Source organism: Paramisgurnus dabryanus, chromosome 2, assembly GCF_030506205.2.
Source record: "Paramisgurnus dabryanus chromosome 2, PD_genome_1.1, whole genome shotgun sequence".
NCBI lineage: Eukaryota > Metazoa > Chordata > Actinopteri > Cypriniformes > Cobitidae > Paramisgurnus > Paramisgurnus dabryanus.
This window is the reverse complement of record NC_133338.1, coordinates 36919329-36940324: the sequence shown is the minus strand read 5'-3', so window position 1 is coordinate 36940324 and position 20996 is coordinate 36919329. Positions and strand designations below refer to the sequence as shown.

The 20996-nt window shown below is 42.2% G+C and overlaps 1 protein-coding gene across 1 annotated transcript; it reads right to left on the bottom strand.

Moving 5' to 3' along the window:
* Window positions 1-10927: 10927 nt before the first annotated feature.
* Window positions 10928-14018, bottom strand: LOC135778508 (E3 SUMO-protein ligase ZBED1-like). The gene is made up of 3 exons (XM_065288869.2): window positions 12927-14018; window positions 11785-12404; window positions 10928-11595 (listed from the first exon to the last, which is right to left on the bottom strand). Exons 1-3 carry the CDS (start codon window positions 13780-13782, stop codon window positions 11203-11205), a joined length of 1869 nt encoding a protein of 622 aa, XP_065144941.1. The 5' UTR covers window positions 13783-14018; the 3' UTR covers window positions 10928-11202.
* Between the last annotated feature and the right edge of the window lie 6978 nt (window positions 14019-20996).

The window sequence follows — 20996 nt, the reverse complement described above, 5'->3', positions numbered from 1 at the left end:
ATCTCTGTCCTGACATGTGATAGAAAGATGAAGGCCGTCTCCAGCCGCACAGCAATTCTATCTAATCTACTGCCTATTATACGTCATTCTGAGATTGATACAGTTCCAAAACCAGTTACTGTTAAGTTAGCACTTCTGAACATCCGTTCACTAAAGAACAAATCCTTTTTAGTTAATGATCTTATCACCACTAACAACCTGGACTTTATGTTTCTAAATGAAACTTGGTTAGATGACAGCTGCAGTGCTACAGTCCTCAATGAATCAGCCCCACCCAACTTTACCTTTATAAATGTCTGTAGAGCTGTTAGAAGGGGTGGAGGAATAGCTGCTTTATTCAAAGATGCCTTTCAGTGCAAGCAAGTGTTACTTGGTGATTACCAGTCTTTTGAATATTTGTGTATTGCTCTAAAAGGTACACCACGCATTCTGTTTACAATTATTTATAGACCTCCCAAATACACCTCAGCATTTGTTGATGAATTCACAGAACTTTTATCAACAATTTCCTCTGAATTTGATTATTTTGTTATTGCTGGAGATTTCAATATTCATATAGACAATTCAGAAAACAATACTGCGATTGAACTGTTAAATGTTTTAAACACTTTTGATCTGACCCAGCACGTGCAAGGTCCTACACACAATCGGGGACACACTCTTGATCTGCTCATTAGCAAGGGTCTACACATTTCATCCACTGTAATCAAGGATGAAGCGCTATCCGACCATTTCTGTGTTTACTTTGATTTATTGATCTGTCCCGCCACTGATGCTAGATCTGTCTATATCAAAAAAAGGTTCATAAATGAGAACACCAGTGAGGTATTTATGAATGCTATGTCAATTTTGCCAAACATATCGGCAGACTCTGTTGATGTTCTCCTTGAAAACTTTAACATAAAAGTTAAAGATGCTATTGATGATATAGCTCCAGTAAAGGTCAGGGTGATCACTGGCAGACGTAAAGCACCCTGGAGAAACACAACAGCAGTACAGCACATGAAAAGAACATGCAGAAAAGCTGAACGTATGTGGCGGAAAACAAAACTTGAAGTACATTATAGCATCTATAAGGACAGTCTTCGTGCTTTCAATGTAGAACTAGGCACAGCTAGACAGACCTTCTTCTCCAATATTATAAATAACAACATAAACCACACTCGCACTCTTTTTGCTACTGTAGAGAGACTAACAAACCCCCCAAATCAAGTTCCTAGTGAATTGCTCTCTGACAACAAATGCAATGAGTTTGCAACCTTTTTCTCTGAGAAAATCAGTAATATCAGAATGGCAATCAACACGACCTCAAATAGTACTGTGGTCAGTCAGATATCATTGCAACAACCTCAGAAATTAGTCATTCTCTCAGAATTTGACATAATTGATATAAAAACCTTGGAAGAAACAGTACAACATCTTAAAGCATCAACTTGCAGCCTTGACACTCTCCCCACATCTTTTCTCAAAAAGGTACTTAACTGCTTAGAAACTGACCTCTTAAAAATAGTAAACACCTCTCTGATCACAGGCACTTTTCCAGAGTCATTAAAAACAGCAGTTGTTAAGCCTCTCCTAAAAAAGAGTAACCTAGACAAAACCATACTTAGCAACTACAGACCTATCTCAAATCTTCCGTTTATAAGCAAGATCATTGAAAAGGTTGTTTTCAATCAGCTGAACAAATTCTTAAACTCAAATGGCTATCTGGACAACTTTCAATCTGGTTTCCGTCAGCATCACAGCACAGAGACAGTGCTCATAAAGATAATAAATGATATTCGCTTAAACTCTGATTCAGGTAAAATATCAGTGCTGGTGCTACTAGATCTTAGTGCTGCCTTTGACACAGTAGATCACACCATACTCATACATAGACTGGAAAACTGGGTAGGGCTCTCTGGGATGGTTCTCAAATGGTTTAAAACATACCTACAAGGAAGAGGTTACTATGTGAACATAGGTAACCATAAATCTGAGTGGACATCCATGACATGTGGAGTCCCACAGGGTTCAATTCTTGCACCTCTTCTGTTTAATTTGTATATGCTCCCACTTGGTCAAATAATGAAAAAGAACCAAATTGCTTACCACAGCTATGCAGATGACACCCAGATATACTTAGCCCTGTCACCCAATGACTACAGCCCCATTGACTCTCTATGTAAATGCATTGATGAAATTAACTGTTGGATGCGTCAAAACTTCCTCCAGTTAAACAAAGACAAAACTGAAGTCATTGTATTTGGAAATAAAGATGAAACTCTCAAAGTTAACACATACCTTGACTCTAGGGGTCTAAAGACACAAAATAAAGTCAGAAATCTTGGTGTAATTTTAGAGTCTGACCTTAATTTCAGTAGTCACGTGAAAGCGATAAGCAAATCAGCTTACTACCATCTCAGAAATATTGCCAGAATTAGATGTTTTGTCTCAAGACAGGACTTAGAGAAACTTGTTCATGCTTTCATCACCAGCAGGGTGGATTACTGCAATGGACTCCTTACTGGGATCCCCAAAAAGACCATTAGACAGCTGCAGCTCATACAAAACACTGCTGCCAGAATTCTGACCAGAACCAAAAAATCTGAGCACATCACTCCAGTCCTCAGGTCCTTACACTGGCTTCCTGTTACATTTAGAATAGACTTTAAAGCATTGTTACTCGTTTATAAATCACTTCATGGCTTAGGACCCAAATACATGACAGATATGCTAACTGAATATAAACCTAAAAGATTACTCAGATCATTAGGATCAGGTCAGTTAGAAATACCAAGGGTTCACTCAAAACAAGGTGCGTCAGCATTTAGCTTTTATGCCACCTCTAGCTGGAATCAACTTCCAGAAGAGATCAGATGTGCTTCAACAGTAAACACTTTTAAATCTAGATTAAAAACACATCTGTTTAACTCTGCATTTACTGAATGAGCACTGTGCTGCTTCACACTGACTGCACCTTTAACTCAAGTCACTTTTACTCCTGTTTTATTCTTTTTAACTTTTTAAACTGTTTTTATAGTTTTTTCATCCGATCTTCTTCGGTCGTAACTTATTTTACAGGTCAAAATAAGCTACATTCGGGATGTACAATAACAGCCTATTTCAGTCTCGTCAAATAAGTTACAGTCGGGATGATTTTTTGAATTTGTATCCCAAATGCAACTTATTTGACATGGTTGATTAAGTTGCCATTGGACATCCCGACCGTAACCTATTTGACGCGACCGAAATAGGCTGTTGTTGTACATCCCGACTGTAACTCATTTGACACAATGGAAATAGGCTGTTGATGTACATCCCGACTGTAACTTATTCGAAAGGGCCCAAATAGGCTGTTCTTGGACAGTGTTAAATAGAGGGTTAACTCGTCATAATTCATAATTCCAACGGCGTTTTTTTCGTTCACACTCGTACAGGGGGGCATGTCTGACGTCATAGGGTAATTTGCATATTTTAATTATGCATAATTAGGCTATAAACGGCTTGTCCAGCAACAGCCTATTTGGGTCCTGTCAAATAAGTTACAGTCGGGATGTACAATGACAGCTTATGGAACTTAAGCTGAATAAGCTATGACTGGGATGCTGTTTTGGACTTAGAGTTTTTCACCCGATCTTGTCCGGTCGTAACTTATTTTACAGGTCAAAATAAGCTACATTCGGGATGTACAATAACAGCCTATTTCAGTCTCGTCAAATAAGTTACAGTCGGGATGATCTTTTGAAATTGTATCCCAAATGTACCCTATTCGACACGGTTGAATAGGTTGTCATTGTACATCCCGACTGTAACGTATTTGACGCGAAATCCCTAAGCAATTTAAGCTATGACTGGGATGCTGTTTTGGACAGAGTTTTTCACCCGATCTTGTCCGGTCGTAACTTATTCCACGGGTCAAAATAAGCTACGTGCGGGATGAACTGAACAAAAACAGCCTAGTATTCCAACGGCCGTAGCTCCGGCACCGTTCACTCTAGCCGATCGGGACCGGCACCCACGGACGCCCCGCAGAGGGACCTTTCCGACGAGCCGTGCCTCGTGTCCGTAGCACCTTCCCCGGCCGAGATACGGCGTCCCTCCCTTGATTTTCCCACGGCCGTAGCTCCGGCCCCGTTCGACCCAGGTCTTCGGGACCGGCACCCACGGACGCCCCGCCGAGAGACCTTTCCGACGAGCCGTGCCCCGTGTCCGTAGCACCTTCCCCGGCCGAGATACGACCCCGTTAACGTTGTCCAGTAACAGCTTATTTTCCCCATGTAATAAGTTATGAACGGGATGCTGTTTTGGACACCACCGTATCCGGCCATGGTGCTCCCTGGTCGGATGGATCATGGATGTGGCATTGGTCAAACCCAGTGACAGCTCTTAGAGGTTTTTTGGTCAGCTTGTCCAGTTGTAACTTATTTGATGGACTCAGCATAAGCTGTTGTTGGACACGGTCTATCCGACCATGGTGCTCCCCGGTCGGAAGGGCTGGGTGGGTCGAGCACCCTGGATCATGGATGTGGCGTGGGTTGATCCCGGTGACTGCTTATTTTGATCGTGTAAAAAGTTACAAACGGGATGCTGTTTTGGACTTGGAGTTTTTAAGCCGATCTTGTCCGGCTGTAACTTATTCGACGCGACCAGATTAGGCTGTTGGTGGACACGATCCTGGAGCTCCCTGGTCGGAAGGGCTGGGTGGGTAGAGCCCCCCTGGATCATGGATGTGGCGTTGGTCGATCCCGGTGACAGCTTATTTTGATCGTGTAAAAAGTTACGAACGGGATGCTGTTTTGGACTTAGAGTTTTTAAGCCGATCTTGTCCGGTCGTAACTTATTCGACGCGACCAGAATAGGCTGTCGTTGGACACCACCGTATCCGGCCATGGGGCTCCCTGGTCGGATGGGTCGAGCACCCTGGGTCACGGAGGTGGACCTCCAGCCTGTGTCCAATCGCAACTTATTTGACGCGACCAGATTAGGCTGTTGGTGGACACGATCCTGGAGCTCCCCGGTCGGAAGGGCTTGGTGGGTCGAGCCCCCTGGATCATGGATGTGCATAAGCTGCCCGTGTCCAACTGCAACTTATTTGACGCGACCAGAATAGGCTGTCGGTGGACACCACAGTCCCCGACCATGGGGTCCCTCGGACCCCGAGTCGGACACCCTGGGGCTCCATAGAGACCGTACCCGGCTCTCCGTTTGGGCCCTGGCATCCCACTCTTAAGGATGAGCCGCCCGTGTCCACCTGCAACTTATTTGATTTTTTGAATTTTTATCCCAAATGCAACTTATTTGACATGGTCGATTAGATTGTCGTTGGACATCCCGGCCGTAACCTAATTGACGCGACCGAAATAGGCTGTTGTTGTACATCCCGACTGTAACTTATTTGACGCTACCAAAATAGGTTGTTGGTGTACATCCCAGCTGTAACTTATTCGAAAGGGCCCAAATAGGCTGTTGCTGGACAGTGTTAAATAGAGGGTTAACTCGTCGTGATTCATAATTCAAATGGCGTTTTTTCGTTCCCACGCCTACAGGGGGGCGTGTCTAACGTCATAGGGTAATTTGCATATTTTAATTATGCATAATTAGGCTAAAAACGGCTTGTCCAGCAACAGCCTATTTGGGTCCTGTCAAATAAGTTACAGTCGGGATGTACAATGACAGCCTATTTAGGCCCTTTTGATTAAGTTACAGTCGGGATGTACAATGACAGCTTATAGAACTTAAGCTGAAAAAGCTATGACTGGGATGTTAATTTCAAGTATTGGCATTTAAGTTACGACTGGGATGCTGTTTTGGACAGAGTTTTTTTTGCACATCATGTACATTTGAAGCTTATTTAAGCCATGACTGGGATGTTAATTTCAAGTAAATTAAGCCACGACTGGGATGGCATTTAAGTTACGACTGGGATGCTGTTTTGGACTTAGTTTTTTTTGCACATCATGTACATTTGAAGCTTATTTAAGCCATGACTGGGATGTTTATTTCAAGTAAATTAAGCCACGACTGGGATGGCATTTAAGTTACGACTGGGATGCTGTTTTGGACTTAGAGTTTTTTAAGTAATCATCTCCAATTGTAAAATATTAGCCAATAACAAACAGGCTCGGGAAGGGCCAGGAGCCGTGGAACTCTGGGCCCAGAACCGGGGGCCCTAGGCGGTGCGACGTGCCGAGTTCCGGGCCCCTGCGAGCTTCCTGCCAAACAGGAAACTCCCACCGGCGACTTGTTTGACGCCAAACGGACACGGCTCCCGTACGGCACCCGAGGGCCCGAAGGGCCCCAAACTTTACAGAAAGTTGCGTCGCGTGGCCCTCGACCACGTACGGCGGAGTCGCGTCCCTGTGGTGCAAAAAAGTATTTTTTATTATTTTTCATACGTCTCTGTTCCTTACATAGGCCTCTATGAGACCATGTGCTCGTGAAGGCCTTTTCTTCACGGTACAAAACAGGGTCGGGAGGGGCCTGGAGCCGCGGAACTCCGGGCCCCGACCCGTGGGCCCTCGCCGTTACACCGTGCAGAGTTTCGGGCCCCTGCGACCTTCGACCCCTGAGATATAGGCCTGTCCGTCTGCCGTCTAATAAGTTACAGGTGGGACTTCCCGTCGCGCCTGGAGCCGTGGAACTCGGGGCCCCGACTCTGGGGCCCCAGGCGGTGCGACGTGCCGAGTTCCGGGCCCCTGCGACCTTCCTGCCAGACAGGAAACTCCCACCGGCCACTTGTTTGACGCCAAACGGACAAGGCTCCCGTACGGCACCCGAGGGCCCGAAGGGCCCCAAACGTCGCACGTGTTTGCGTCGCGCGGCCCTCGACGGACGGCAGGCGCGAGAAAGTTTTTTTCATTATCCGTTCTTACACCTCCGCACCACATGGTCTTAATAGCACCATGTGCTCGCGGAGCGTTTTTTTTTGCCGCGAAACGCGCTTCGGAAAGGCCAGGAGACGCGGAACACCGGGCCCCGACCCGTGGTCCCGAGTCGATACGCCGAGTCGTGTTTCGGGCCCCCTGCGACCTTTGACCCCTGAGATATAGGCCTGTCCGTCTGCCGTCTAATAAGTTACAGGTGGGACTTCCTGGTTCGCAGGGAGGGCACCGGGAGCCGCGAAACTCGGGGCCCCGACAGAGGGGCCCCGGAAGACCCGACGTGTTGAATTCCGGGGCCCGGGGGCCCGGGGCCCCGGGGCCTCCCGAACCCTAGCCCTACCTCCGACGGCCTACCGTATAATGGCGTAAGTTGGGGGCATCAGGGGGTCCCGTACGGCCCCCGAGGGCCCGAGGGGCCCCAGACTTTGCGTCCTGGTTCGGCCGGGGCCCCCGCCCGTTATACCCGAGCGGCGGCTCCCTGGGTGCTAGGCGAAAAATTTTTGCCCCTTGCAAAGAAATCTCTCGTGTGCCCTCTCAGCCTAAGGCCTCTAGACCCTTTTGAATGGCATATTTTCTACAATTTTAATTTTTGCCTAAGAGGCAAAAAGACATACTTAGGAACGACGCAGAGGGCCGAAACTTCAGGGGTCCGTCCGAGGGCCCCTCAGGTGTCACCGACCCGAATTTCGAAGCCCCTCGACCTTTGACCTCCGAGAAAATAGAGCATCCAAAAGCAGCCTAGAATATAGGCTTTGTCGGGGCCCCGGCAGACGCGACGTGTTGAATTCCGGGGCCCGGGGCCCGAGGGCCTCCCTAACCCTAACCCTACCTCCGACCGCCTACCGTATAATGGCGTAAGTTGGGCGCGTCCGGGGGTCCTGTTTCGCAGGGAGGGCACCGGGAGCCGCGAAACTCGGGGCCCCTTCGTCAGGGCCCCAGCAGACGCGACGTGTTGAATTTCGGGGCCCGGGGCCCGAGGGCCTCCCCAACCCCAAACCTACCTCCGACCGCCTACCGTATAATGGCGTAAGTTGGGCGCGTCCGGGGGTCCCGTACGGCCCCCGAGCGCCCGACGGGCCCCAGACTTTGCGCCCTGGTTCGTCAGAGGCCCCCACCCGTCATACCCGAGCGGCTGCTCCCTGGGAGCTAGGCGAAAAAAATTCGACCCTTGCAAAGAAATCTCTCGTGTGCTCTATCAGGCTAAACCCTCCAGACCCTTTTGAATGGCAAAAAATTTCAAAAATTTAATTTTTGCACAAGAGGCAAAAAACCATACTTAGGAACGACGCAGAGGGCCGAAACTTCAGGGGCCAGTTCGGGGGCCCCTCAGGTGCCACCGACCCAAATCTGGAGGCTCCCGCGACCTTCGACCTTAGAGATACGCGGCGTCCTGTAACAGCCTAAGAAAATAGGCTGTTGCTGGCTTTTGGGGCCGATCGAGCGCTTAATGGGGCCCGGGGCACGCGGAACTTTATATGCGGGGCCGGTGGGTCGCGACGAGAAAAACGAGCCCCGTCTCGAGGCCCCACGACCTACGGTCGCCTAGATACGTCGCCTTACGTTCGCCGCTTATTCGACAGTAGACGGGAGTGTGGGGGATGGGTAGGCGGTCAGGGGGATGAAATAGGACGTCTGCGGACCGAGGAAGACTCCGGTGAGGCTAGGGGGTCAGGGGGAGGAATAGGCACTGCCTGGACGAGATGAAGAAAAATAAGCGGTCAGGGGGACGAATAGGCTTTCCGCAGGATGAGGAAGACTCCGGTGAGGCTAGGGGGTCAGGGGGACGAATAGGCGCTCCCTGGACGAGATGAAGAAACTAAGCGGTCAGGGGGACGAATAGGCTTTCCGCGGGTGAGGAAGACTCCGGTGAGGCTAGGGGGTCAGGGGGAGGAATAGGCACTGCCTGGACGAGATGAAGAAAAATGAGCGGTCAGGGGGACCAATAGGCTTTCCGCAGGATGAGGAAGACTCCGGTGAGGCTAGGGGGTCAGGGGGAGGAATAGGCACTGCCTGGACGAGATGAAGAGGAATAAGCGGTCAGGGGGATGCGTAGGCTGTCGAATAGTCTTTCCGCGGGAGCGAGGAAGACTACGGTGAAGGGTCGACGGTCAGGGGGACGTGTAGGCGCTCGGTGGACGAGATGAAGAAAAAAGGAGGTCAGGGGGACGAATAGGCTTCCCGCGGGCCCCATATAACGTATGGTAGGCGATCAGGTGGACGAGAAGGCTTTCCGCGGGACCACCCCGTGTGACGAGGGCTCCCCTAGAGGTGTCCGTACAGGGCCTATGCGGAAAAAAGCCGCCTTGCCCCCAGAAAGGGAAAAACGTCTGCTCGTAACTTATTTGAGTGGTCCGTGGATGTACACGAACCGAAGGCGATCCCTCGCCCCACCTACGCAGCCTCTGGCAATCTATATGAATAGGCTTCGCTCCCACGAAAATAGTTTTAGTCTACTAAAAGTCTCATCATTTTAGTCTAGTTTTTATTCAAAAGACAACTCAGGATATCTTAGTCAAGTTTTAGTCAACTAAAAGACTTATAATTTTAGTCTAGTTTTAGTCAAAAGAAAACTCAATATGTCTTAGTCAAGTTATAGTTAAAACATTTTGTCGTTTTTAAAATAAATTATTTCTGAGATTATTTCTGATAACCATTTCAGTCAAATAGTGTTTCACACATCTCAAATATTGGTTAAATGTCATAATCACCTGAAAAAATACACTTGTTGAATGATTTTTGTTGAATCAGGGCTCCAGACTAACATTTGAGAGAGGTGGCACTGGCGCCACCAAGTTGTAAAGCTGGTGGCGCTGGGCTCAATTTTGTGGCACCAGTCACCAAATTGAAAAAAAAATAAACACTAAAACTAAAACACTAAAAAAAACAATAAAACTAAGTCCAAACATGTATCATTACAAATACAGATAATTTTCTTATTTTTATTCATAAAATATTTTTTATTTTACCATAATCTGAACATATATTTGCCTTACTGTAAACCAGTAAACCTACAATCAACTTTTTCTTTGTTGTAAAAGCTTTAGGCTATTTAAGACAGATTTGAGTAAAGAAATCACATTCTTGTGCTGTAATCACTACAAAATGTCCCCATGCACTCTGAAGTTATCATTTGGTCAGGACTTGTCACATGTTCACCACTCGATTGCAGTCGCTATTCGATTGCGGTTCCCACTCGATTGCGGTTCCCGTTCGATTTCGGTTGCCACTCGATTGCGGTCGGCAGTTGAATTTCGCCGTCACTTGATTAAGGTGGGCACTCGATTTCGATCGCCACTCAACTGCGTTCGCCAGTCGATTTTGAACTCCACTCGATTTCGATGCCACTCGATTGCGGTCGCCACTCCATTTCTATCGCTACTCCATTTAGGTCGCCACTCGATTGCGGTCACCACTCGATTTCGGACGCTACTCGCTTTCTGTCGCCACTCGATTGCGGTCGGCACTCAATTTTGGCCGGCACTCGATTACATCGATACATCCTTCGTAGTGTACTACAAAGCCAAAATACCTTAAGATTTTTTTTTTTCACTTTGTAGTTTACAAATGTTACTTGTTTTGACAAAATAATGCACACTACAAATTGTGCATGCTTCATAGTTTGCACACTACAAAGTGTGCATCCTTCATAGTGTGCACACTACAAAGTGTACATCCTTCGTAGGGTGTACACTACAAAGGGTGCATCCTTCATAGTGTGCATTCAGGATGCCCACAAAAAGCCAAAATATCTTCAGATTTATATTTTTTTTTATTTAAAAAAATTCACTTTGTAGTGTGAACACTACAAAGGGTACATCCTTCATAGTGTACTACAAAGCCAAAATACCTTAAGATTTTTTTTTATTCACTTTGTAGTTTCCTAATGTTACCTGTCTTGCCAAAATAAAGCACACTACAAATTGTTCATGCTTCATAGTGTGCACTAGGGCTGAACGATATGGACAAAATTTCATATCTCGAGTTTCATGCCAGATATCTCGATGCCGATACGATGCGATATGGCTACGGGTTCGGTGAAAACCAAGCATTTCTCAGAAAAATAAAAACATCATAATACAAAAAAATTTGGAAAGTGTAGTTTTATTTTTAAGAACTCACTGCCAGTCATCAACAGTAACATAAGTTACCAAAAAAAATTAATTACAAATCAAACATTTTACTGCAGCTCTGCTTTAACAATAAATAACAAATGCAGCAGCTGGTGGAACATTGAAAGTGCATTGAAGTGCAACATTTATATTCTTCAAAAGATCACATAACTGTATGCAGAAAATTGCATTTGCTACTAACAGAGAGGTAGTTACAGGCAGCACAACTTCTACAGATTCTTTGCCAGGAACACTAGCTTGTTAACCATGTCTGGCTTCAGACAGGACCTCTGACAACTCACAATGTTGCCTGATGCACTAAAAATTCTCTCTGAGGGAGAGCTGGTGGCCTGCATGCACAAGTATTTTCTTGCCATGTTGCTGAGCCGGGGAAAGTTGACTTTGTGAGTTAATCTCCACCACAGAAGGGGGTCCTCGTCGTTGTCAATTGTGGGGGCCTGGATGTAGGCATTCAGCTCAGCTTCTATGGCAGCAGTGGGATCGATTGGTACTGTTGCACTTGCGGTGGATCTTTTAAAGAAACTTCCCAACGACTTCTTAGCCTTTTTGGTGGGTGGGGTTGAAACTTCTTCCACTCTGGTCTCTCTGCACTCAACAGAATGCTAGAAAATAGTAAAAACAAAAGAACAAACAAAAAAAAGAATTTAATTATTTTTATATATGAATGATCATTACTGTATGAACAACACAATTCAGCTAAATTGAAACTTAAATATTTACTAAAATGTAAGATAATGCATTTAAATGGAAGGAACTCTTCTCATTTACTTCATTCTAACCATTATTTTTACCTTGTGTTCCATCATCTTCATCTCCGACACCAGTCTGGCTTTGATGATGGGGACGTCGTTGACACTGATGTATTGTGTCTTGTATCTTGGATCTAAAAAGGATGCCACATCCAAGAGCTCTTGTGTAACTCTCTCTTCATACTTGCTGTTCAAGTACTCCAAAATTTTCTTTTTTAAGGACTTGGTCATGTCTGTATCACCCTCCACTGGTGCCAAGATGGTTGTGTTAAACAGGCTGAGTACTGGTTTGATGTGTGAGACACTAACGTAATCCTCCCCTGACAGAGCATCCGTGAATTCAAGCAGTGGTCCCAGTGCCTTGCTGACTGACTCCAGCACATCCAGATCTTGATATCCAAGAATTAGGTGTCGGGTGTTTCTGTCCTCTGAGAGGACTTCGTGGAGTGCTTTCTGCTGCTCCAGAATCCTGTTAATCATGAGCACCCTAGACCCCCATCTAGTTTGACACTCAGTGATGAGTTCGTGGACTGGAAGGTTGAGGCGCTTCTGGGCTTGCTCAAGTGCCACTCTCTTTTTCCAGCTATGTGAGAAGTGGCACACCAACTTTTTGCAGACACCTGTTGCACGGCTGATCCGGCTGTCACCTTTCACTGCGTTTTCTTGGAAAAATAGATGTACAAAAATAATTATATTACATTAGATTATATTACAACAGCTTAATAACCACATAATAATGCAGATTGTTTTCTCTCTCTCTATTTTTTTTCAAGACTTGTGAAGTCCAGAATTTTGATTGATTTACATTACTATAAATTAATGCATGATCTTTCACTGTTTGAATCAATTTGGTGCATTAATGGGACTCTATGTGAGATTGTTGAAGAAGAGTTGCATTTTTCTTTTTGTTAGGTTGATTTTTTTCCCTCTCTCCCTTTTCTGGAATAGGTGATGTGTTGTAGTCTGTTCCATTTTATGTAATAAATGTTTTTTTGAAACTCTCTCTCTCTCTCTCTTACTCACTCACTCACTCACTCACACACTCACACACTCACACTCACACTCACACACACACACACACACACACACACACACACACACACACACACACACACACACACACACACACACACACACCTCTCTCTCTCTCTGTCTAAAAGTTATTAAAAATAAACATAACGTACCTATTGCCAGGTGTAGCCTGTGTCCGAAGCACTGAAGGCGCGTCCAGCCATTCACCTCCATAGCCTTTATCATATTCGACGCATTATCTGTCGTCACGCAAACTTGTTGGTCCTCCTTTAAGTTCCAGTCTGCTAACGCACCTCTCATCTCCTCTGCTATATTATCCCCGGTATGCTCCGCGGGGAAGAATGATGTCTGCAGACAGTGGGTCTTGAGTTCGAAGTTTGGTGTGATAAAATGGACTGTTAAACTTATGTACGGTTCAGTTGTCCGGCTCGTCCACAGGTCCGTGGTTGTGGCGAAATGATCGATTTCACGGAGCTCGGATTCAACACTCATTTTACACTCATTATAAAGTTTCGGGATGGCCACTTGATTAAAATGTGTTCGGGATGGTATTTTATAACGCTTGTCCAGCGTCCGAACCATTTTTTTAAAGCCTTCTTTTGAGACTGTGTACACGGGTACCATGTCTTTTGCAATGTGGTATGTTATAGCGTCTGTAATTTCTTTGTGTCTGGTGGACGTCGACTCGTACGGCGTAACGCTACTGAACGCGTCAGCAATCAAACTTTGCTTTGGCTTATTTTGGGATGACTGAGAAGTCCCCGGTGTTTCTCTCAGTTTCATGCACTCTTCATGCAGCACGCGATGGTGTTGTTTCAGGTGGTGAAACATGTTTGTTGTGCTACCTTGCTTAGTCGCAATTTTTGTTAAGCACGACCTGCACAACACGTCACTCTGGTTTACATCGTCTTTTCTGAATCCAAAATACCTCCAAATAATGGAAGATGATTTATGTTTTGGCACCAAGTCAGATGCACTACCACCTGCCGCATTATCTCCCGCACTCATTTTCTTTCTTTTTAATTTCTCCGCTGTCTCTGTAGTGTGTGCGCGCTGTCTTTAGCGGTGCATTCAAGCCAGGGCACTCGTAAAACTGATGCTCGTTGTGTGACTGCCAGAGTTGTATGCAGGGCGGGGCAAGCGCGGAGAGGGGAAAATCTATCGTCTATATCGTTGGGTTTTCGATAGTAATATCTTGAAAGTTCATATCTAGATATAGATACGATAACGATATATCGTTCAGCCCTAGTGTGCACACTAAAAAATGTGCATCCTTCGTAGTGTGGACATTACAAAGTGTGCATCCTTCGTAGGGTGAACACTACAAAGGGTGCATCCTTCAAAGTGTGCATCCAGGATGCATACTAAAAAGCCAAAATACCTTCAGATTTATGTATTTTTTATAAAAAAATCTTTACCTTTATTTTTCCAAATGTTACTTGTTTTGCAAAAATAATGCACACTACAAAGTACTGTTAATTTTGTCACCTAATTTTTATTTATAATTTTAGTCTTGTGCCAAATGTCCTTTTTAGTTTTAGTCTACTAAAAGTCTCATCATTTTAGTCTAGTTTTTATTCAGAAGACAACTCAGGGCATCTTAGTCAAGATTTAGTCAACTAAAAGACTTATCATTGTAGTCTAGTTTTAGTCAAAAGAAAACTCAATATGTCTTAGTCAAGTTTTAGTTAAAACAATTTGTCGTTTTTAAAATAAATTATTTCTGAGATTATTTCTGATAACCATTTCAGTCAAATAGTGTTTCACACATCTCAAATATTGGTTAAATGTCACAATCACCTGAAAAAATACACTTGTTGAATGATTTTTGTTAAATCAGGGCTCCAGACTAACATTTGAGAGAGGGGTGGCACTGGCGCCACAAAGATGTAAAGCTGGTGGCGCTTGGCTCAATTTTGTGGCACCAGTCACCAAATTGAAAAAAAAAACACTAAAACACAAAAAAGTCCAAACATGTTTAATGCATTAATACATTCATTACAAATACAGATAATTTTCTTATTTATATACATAAAATATTTTTTTTATTTTACCATAATCTAAACATATATTTGCCTTATTGTAAACCAGTAAACCTACAATCAACTTTTTCTTACTTTGTTGTAAAAGCTTTAGGCTATAAGACAGACTTGAGTAAAGAAATCACATTTTTGTGCTGTAATCACTACAAAATCTCCCCATGCACTCTGAAGATATCATTTGGTCAGGACTTGTCACATGGTCACCAATCGACTGCAGTCGCTATTCGATTGCGGTTGGCACTCGATTTTGGCCGGTACTTGATTACATCGATACATCCTTCGTAGTGTACTACAAGGCCAAAATACCTTAAGATTTTTTTTCAAATGTTACTTGTTTTGCCAAAATAATGCACACTACAAATTGTGCATGCTTCATAGTGTGCACACTACAAAGGGTGCATCCTTCATAGTGTGCATTCAGGATGCCTACTAAAAAGCCAAAATATCTTCAGATTTATTGTTTTTATTTAAAAAAATTCACTTTGTAGTGTGAACACTACAAAGGGTACATCCTTCGTAGTGTACTACAAAGCCAAAATACCTTAAGATTTTTTTTATTCACTTTGTAGTTTCCAAATGTTACTTGTCTTTCCAAAATAAAGCACACTACAAATTGTGCATGCTTCATAGAGTGCACACTACAGAGTGTGCATCCTTCGTAGTGTGCACACTACAAAGTGTACATCCTTCGTAGGGTGCACACTACAAAGGGTGCATCCTTCATAGTGTGCATTCAGGATGCCTACTTAAAAGCCAAAATATCTTCAGATTTATTGTTTTTTATTTAAAAAAATTCACTTCGTAGTGTGAACTACAAAGGGTACATCCTTCGTAGTGTACTACAAAGCCAAAATACCTTAAGAATTTTTTTTATTCACTTTGTAGTTTCCAAATGTTACTTGTTTTGCCAAAATAATGCACACTACAAATTGTGCATGCTTCATAGTGTGCACACTACAAAGGGTGCATCCTTCATAGTGTGCATTCAGGATGCCTACTAAAAAGCCAAAATATCTTCAGATTTATTGTTTTTATTTAAAAAAAATTCAATTTGTAGTGTGAACACTACAAAGGGTACATCCTTTGTAGTGTCCTACAAAGCCAAAATACCTGAAGAATTTTTTTTAATTCACTTTGGTAGTTTCCAAATGTTACTTGTTTTGACAAAATAATGCACACTACAAATTGTTCATGCTTCATAGTGTGCACACTACAAAGTGTGCATCCTTCGTAGTGTGCACACTACAAAGGGTGCATCCTTCATAGTGTGCATTCAGGATGCCTACTAAAAAGCCAAAATATCTTCAGATTTATTGTTTTTATTTAAAAAAATTCACTTTGTAGTGTGAACACTACAAAGGGTACATCCTTCGTAGTGTACTACAAAGCCAAAATACCTTAAGATTTTTTTTATTCACTTTGTAGTTTCCAAATGTTACTTGTCTTGCCAAAATAAAGCACACTACAAATTGTGCATGCTTCATAGTGTGCACACTACAGAGTGTGCATCCTTCGTAGTGTGCACACTACAAAGTGTACATCCTTCGTAGGGTGCACACTACAAAGGGTGCATCCTTCACAGTGTGCATTCAGGATGCCTACTTAAAGCCAAAATATCTTCAGATTTTTTTTTTTTATTCACTTCGTAGTGTGAACACTACAAAGGGTACATCCCTCGTAGTGTTCTTCAAAGCCAAAATACCTTAAGATTTTTTTAATTCACTTTGTAGTTTCCACATGTTACTTGTCTTGCAAAAAAAAGGACACTACAATTTGTGCATGCTTCATAGTGTGCACAGTACAAAGGGTGCATCCTTCAAAGTGTGCATCCAGGATGCATACTAAAATGCCAAAAAACCTTCAGATTTATGTATTTTTTATAAAAAAATCTTTATCTTTATTTTTCCAAATGTTACTTGTTTTGCCAAAATAATGCACACTACAAATTGTGCACGCTTCATAGTGTGCACACTACAAAGTGTGCATCCTTCGTAGTGTGCACACTACAAATTGTGCATGCTTCATAGTGTGCACACTACAAAGGGAGCATCCTTCAAAGTGTGCATCCAGGATGCCTACTAAAAAGCCAAAATATCTTCAGATTTATTGTTTTTTATTTTAAAAAAATTCACTTCGTAGTGTGAACACTACAAAGGGTCTATCCTTCGTAGTGTCCTACAAAGCCAAAATGCCTTATGATTTTTTTTAATTCACTTTGTAGTTTCCAAATGTTACTTGATTTGCCAAAATCATTTACACTACAAGTTGTGCACGCTTCATAGTGTGCACACTAAAAAGTGTGCATCCTTCGTAGTGTGCACACTACAAAGTGTACATCCTTCGTAGGGTGCACACTACAAAGGGTGCATCCTTCATAGTGTGCATTCAGTATGCCTACTAAAAAGCCAAAATATCTTCAGATTTATTGTTTTTATTTTAAAAAAAATTCACTTCGTTGTGTGAACACTACAAAGGGTACATCCTTCGTAGTGTCCTACAAAGCCAAAATACCTTAAGATTTTTTTTATTCACTTTGTTGTTTCCAAATGTTACTTGTTTTGCCAAAATAATGCACACTACAAAGTGTGCATCCTTCGTAGGGTGCACACTACAAAGGGTTCATCCTTCATAGTGTGCATTCAGGATGCCTACTTAAAAGCCAAAATATTTTCAGATTTATTGTTTTTATTTTAAAAAATTCACTTCGTAGTGTGAACACTACAAAGGGTACATCCCTCGTATTGTTCTTCAAAGCCAAAATACCTTAAGATCTTTTTAATTCACTTTGTAGTTTCCACATGTTACTTGTCTTGCAAAAATAAAGCACACTTCAAATTGTGCATGCTTCATAGTGTGCACACTACAAAGGGTGCATTCTTCAAAGTGTGCATCCAGGATGCATACTAAAATGCCAAAATACCTTCAGATTTATGTATTTTTTATAAAAAAATCTTTAAGCACAAAATAAAATAATACAAAATAATGCACACTACAAAGTGTGCGTCCGTCGTAGTGTGCATTCAGGATGCCTACTTAAAAGCCAAAATATCTTCAGATTTATTGTTTTTTATTTAAAAAAAATTCACTTCGTAGTGTGAACACTACAAAGGGTACATCCTTCGTAGTGTCCTACAAAGCCAAAATGCCTTATGATTTTTTTTAATTCACTTTGTAGTTTCCAAATGTTACTTGTTTTGCCAAAATAATGCACACTACAAAGTGTGCATCCTTCGTAGTGTGCACACTACAAAGTGTGCATCCTTCGTAGTGGTGCATCCTTCATAGTGTGCACACTACAAAGGGTCCATCCTTCATAGTGTGCATTCAGGATGCCTACTAAATAGCCAAAATATCTTCAGATTTATTGTTTTTTATTTTAAAAAAATTCACTTCGTAGTGTGAACACTACAAAGGGTACATCCTTCGTAGTGTCCTACAAAGCCAAAATGCCTTACGATTTTTTTTAATTCACTTTGTAGTTTCCAAATGTTACTTGTTTTGCCAAAATAATGCACACTCCTTCGTAGTGTGCACACTGCAAAGTGTGCATCCTTCGTAGTGTGCATTCAGGATGCCTACTAAATAGCCAAAATATCTTCAGATTTATTGTTTTTATTAAAAAAATTCACTTCGCAGTGTGAACACTACAAAGGGTACATCCTTCGTAGTGTACTACAAAACCAAAATACTGTAAGAATTTATTTTATTCACTTTGTAGTTTCCAAATGTTACTTGTTTTGCCAAAATAATGCACACTACAAAGTGTGCGTCCTTCGTAGGGTGCACACTACAAAGGGTGCATCCTTCATAGTGTGCATTCAGGATGCCTACTAAAAAGCCAAAATATCTTCAGATTTATTGTTTTTATTTAAAAAAAATTCACTTCGTTGTGTGAACACTACAAAGGGTACATCCTTCGTAGTGTCCTACAAAGCCAAAATACCTTAAGATTTTTTTTATTCACTTTGTAGTTTCCAAATGTTACTTGTTTTGCCAAAATAATGCACACTACAAAGTGTGCATCCTTCGTAGGGTGCACACTACAAAGGGTGCATCCTTCATAGTGTGCATTCAGGATGCCTACTTAAAAGCCAAAATATCTTCAGATTTATTGTTTTTATTTAAAAAAATTCACTTCGTAGTGTGAACACTACAAGGGGTACATCCCTCGTATTGTTCTTCAAAGCCAAAATACCTTAAGATCTTTTTAATTCACTTTGTAGTTTCCACATGTTACTTGTCTTGCAAAAATAAAGCACACTTCAAATTGTGCATGCTTCATAGTGTGCACACTACAAAGGGTGCATTCTTCAAAGTGTGCATCCAGGATGCATACTAAAATGCCAAAATACCTTCAGATTTATGTATTTTTTATAAAAAAATCTTTAAGCACAAAATAAAATAATACAAAATAATGCACACTACAAAGTGTGCATCCTTCGTAGTGTGCACACTACAAAGTGTGCATCCTTCGTAGTGTGCACACTACAAAGTGTGCATCCTTCGTAGTGTGCACACTACAAAGTGTGCATCCTTCGTAGTGTGCACACTACAAAGTGTGCATCCTTCGTAGTGTGCACACTACAAAGTGTGCATCCTTCGTAGGGTGCACACTACAAAGTGTGCATCCTTCGTAGGGTGCACACTACAAAGGGTGCATCCTTCATAGTGTGCATTCAGGATGCCTACTTAAAAGCCAAAATATCTTTAGATTTATTGTTTTTTATTTAAAAAAATTCACTTCGTAGTGTGAACACTACAAAGGGTACATCCTTCGTAGTGTCCTACAAAGCCAAAATGCCTTATGATTTTTTTTAATTCACTTTGTAGTTTCCAAATGTTACTTGTTTTGCCAAAATAATGCACACTACAAAGTGTGCATCCTTCGTAGTGTGCACACTACAAAGTGTGCATCCTTCGTAGTGTGCACACTACAAAGTGTGCATCCTTCGTAGTGTGCACACTACTAAGTGTGCATCCTTCGTAGTGGTGCATCCTTCATAGTGTGCACACTACAAAGGGTCCATCCTTCATAGTGTGCATTCAGGATGCCTACTAAATAGCCAAAATATCTTCAGATTTATTGTTTTTTATTTTAAAAAAATTCACTTCGTAGTGTGAACACTACAAAGGGTACATCCTTCGTAGTGTCCTACAAAGCCAAAATGCCTTATGATTTTTTTTAATTCACTTTGTAGTTTCCAAATGTTACTTGTTTTGCCAAAATAATGCACACTCCTTTGTAGTGTGCACACTGCAAAGTGTGCATCCTTCGTAGTGTGCATTCAGGATGCCTACTAAATAGCCAAAATATCTTCAGATTTATTGTTTTTATTAAAAAAATTCACTTCGCAGTGTGAACACTACAAAGGGTACATCCTTCGTAGTGTACTACAAAGCCAAAATACTGTAAGAATTTATTTTATTCACTTTGTAGTTTCCAAATGTTACTTGTTTTGCCAAAATAATGCACACTACAAAGTACTGTTAATTTTGTCACCTATTTTTTATTTATAATTTTAGTCTTGTGCCAAATGTCCTTTCTAGTTTTAGTCTACTAAAAGTCTCATCATTTTAGTCTAGTTTTTATTCAAAAGACAACTCAGAGCATCTTAGTCAAGTTTTAGTCGACTAAAAGACTTATCATTTTAGTCTAGTTTTAGTCAAAAGAAAACTAAATATGTCTTAGTCAAGTTTTAGTTAAAACATTTTGTCGTTTTTAAAATAAATTATTTCTGATATTATTTCTGATAACCATTTCAGTCAAATAGTGTTTCACACATCTCAAAAATTGGTTAAATGTCATAACCACCTGAAAAAAATACACTTGTTAAATGATTTTGTTGAATCAGGGCTCCAGACTAACATTTGAGAGAGGTGGCACTGGCGCCACCAAGTTGTAAAGCTGGTGGCGCTGGGCTCAATTTTGTGGCACCAGTCACCAAATTGAAAAATAAACACTAAAACACTAAAAAACACTAAAACTAAGTCCAAACATGTTTAATGCATTAATACATTCATTACAAATACAGATAATTTTCTTTTTTATATACATAAAATATTTTTTATTTTACCATAATCCAGCGTTTCTCAAAGTGTGGGGCGGGCCCCACTGGTGGGGAATAGGAACATTACAAGTGGGGCGTGATAAACTGGAGGAAATTTGGTAATTTTTGTGAT

Bases quoted from the DNA above. Each gene is read 5' to 3' on its own strand.
- LOC135778508 (XM_065288869.2), bottom strand. From the start codon at position 13,782: ATGAGTGCGGGAGATAATGCGGCAGGTGGTAGTGCATCTGACTTGGTG. The intron at 12,405-12,926 runs GTACGTTATGTT...TATTTTTCCAAG, and splicing joins CAGGCTACACCTGGCAATAG to AAAACGCAGTGAAAGGTGAC. The intron at 11,596-11,784 runs GTAAAAATAATG...ACTATTTTCTAG, and splicing joins TGAAGATGATGGAACACAAG to CATTCTGTTGAGTGCAGAGA.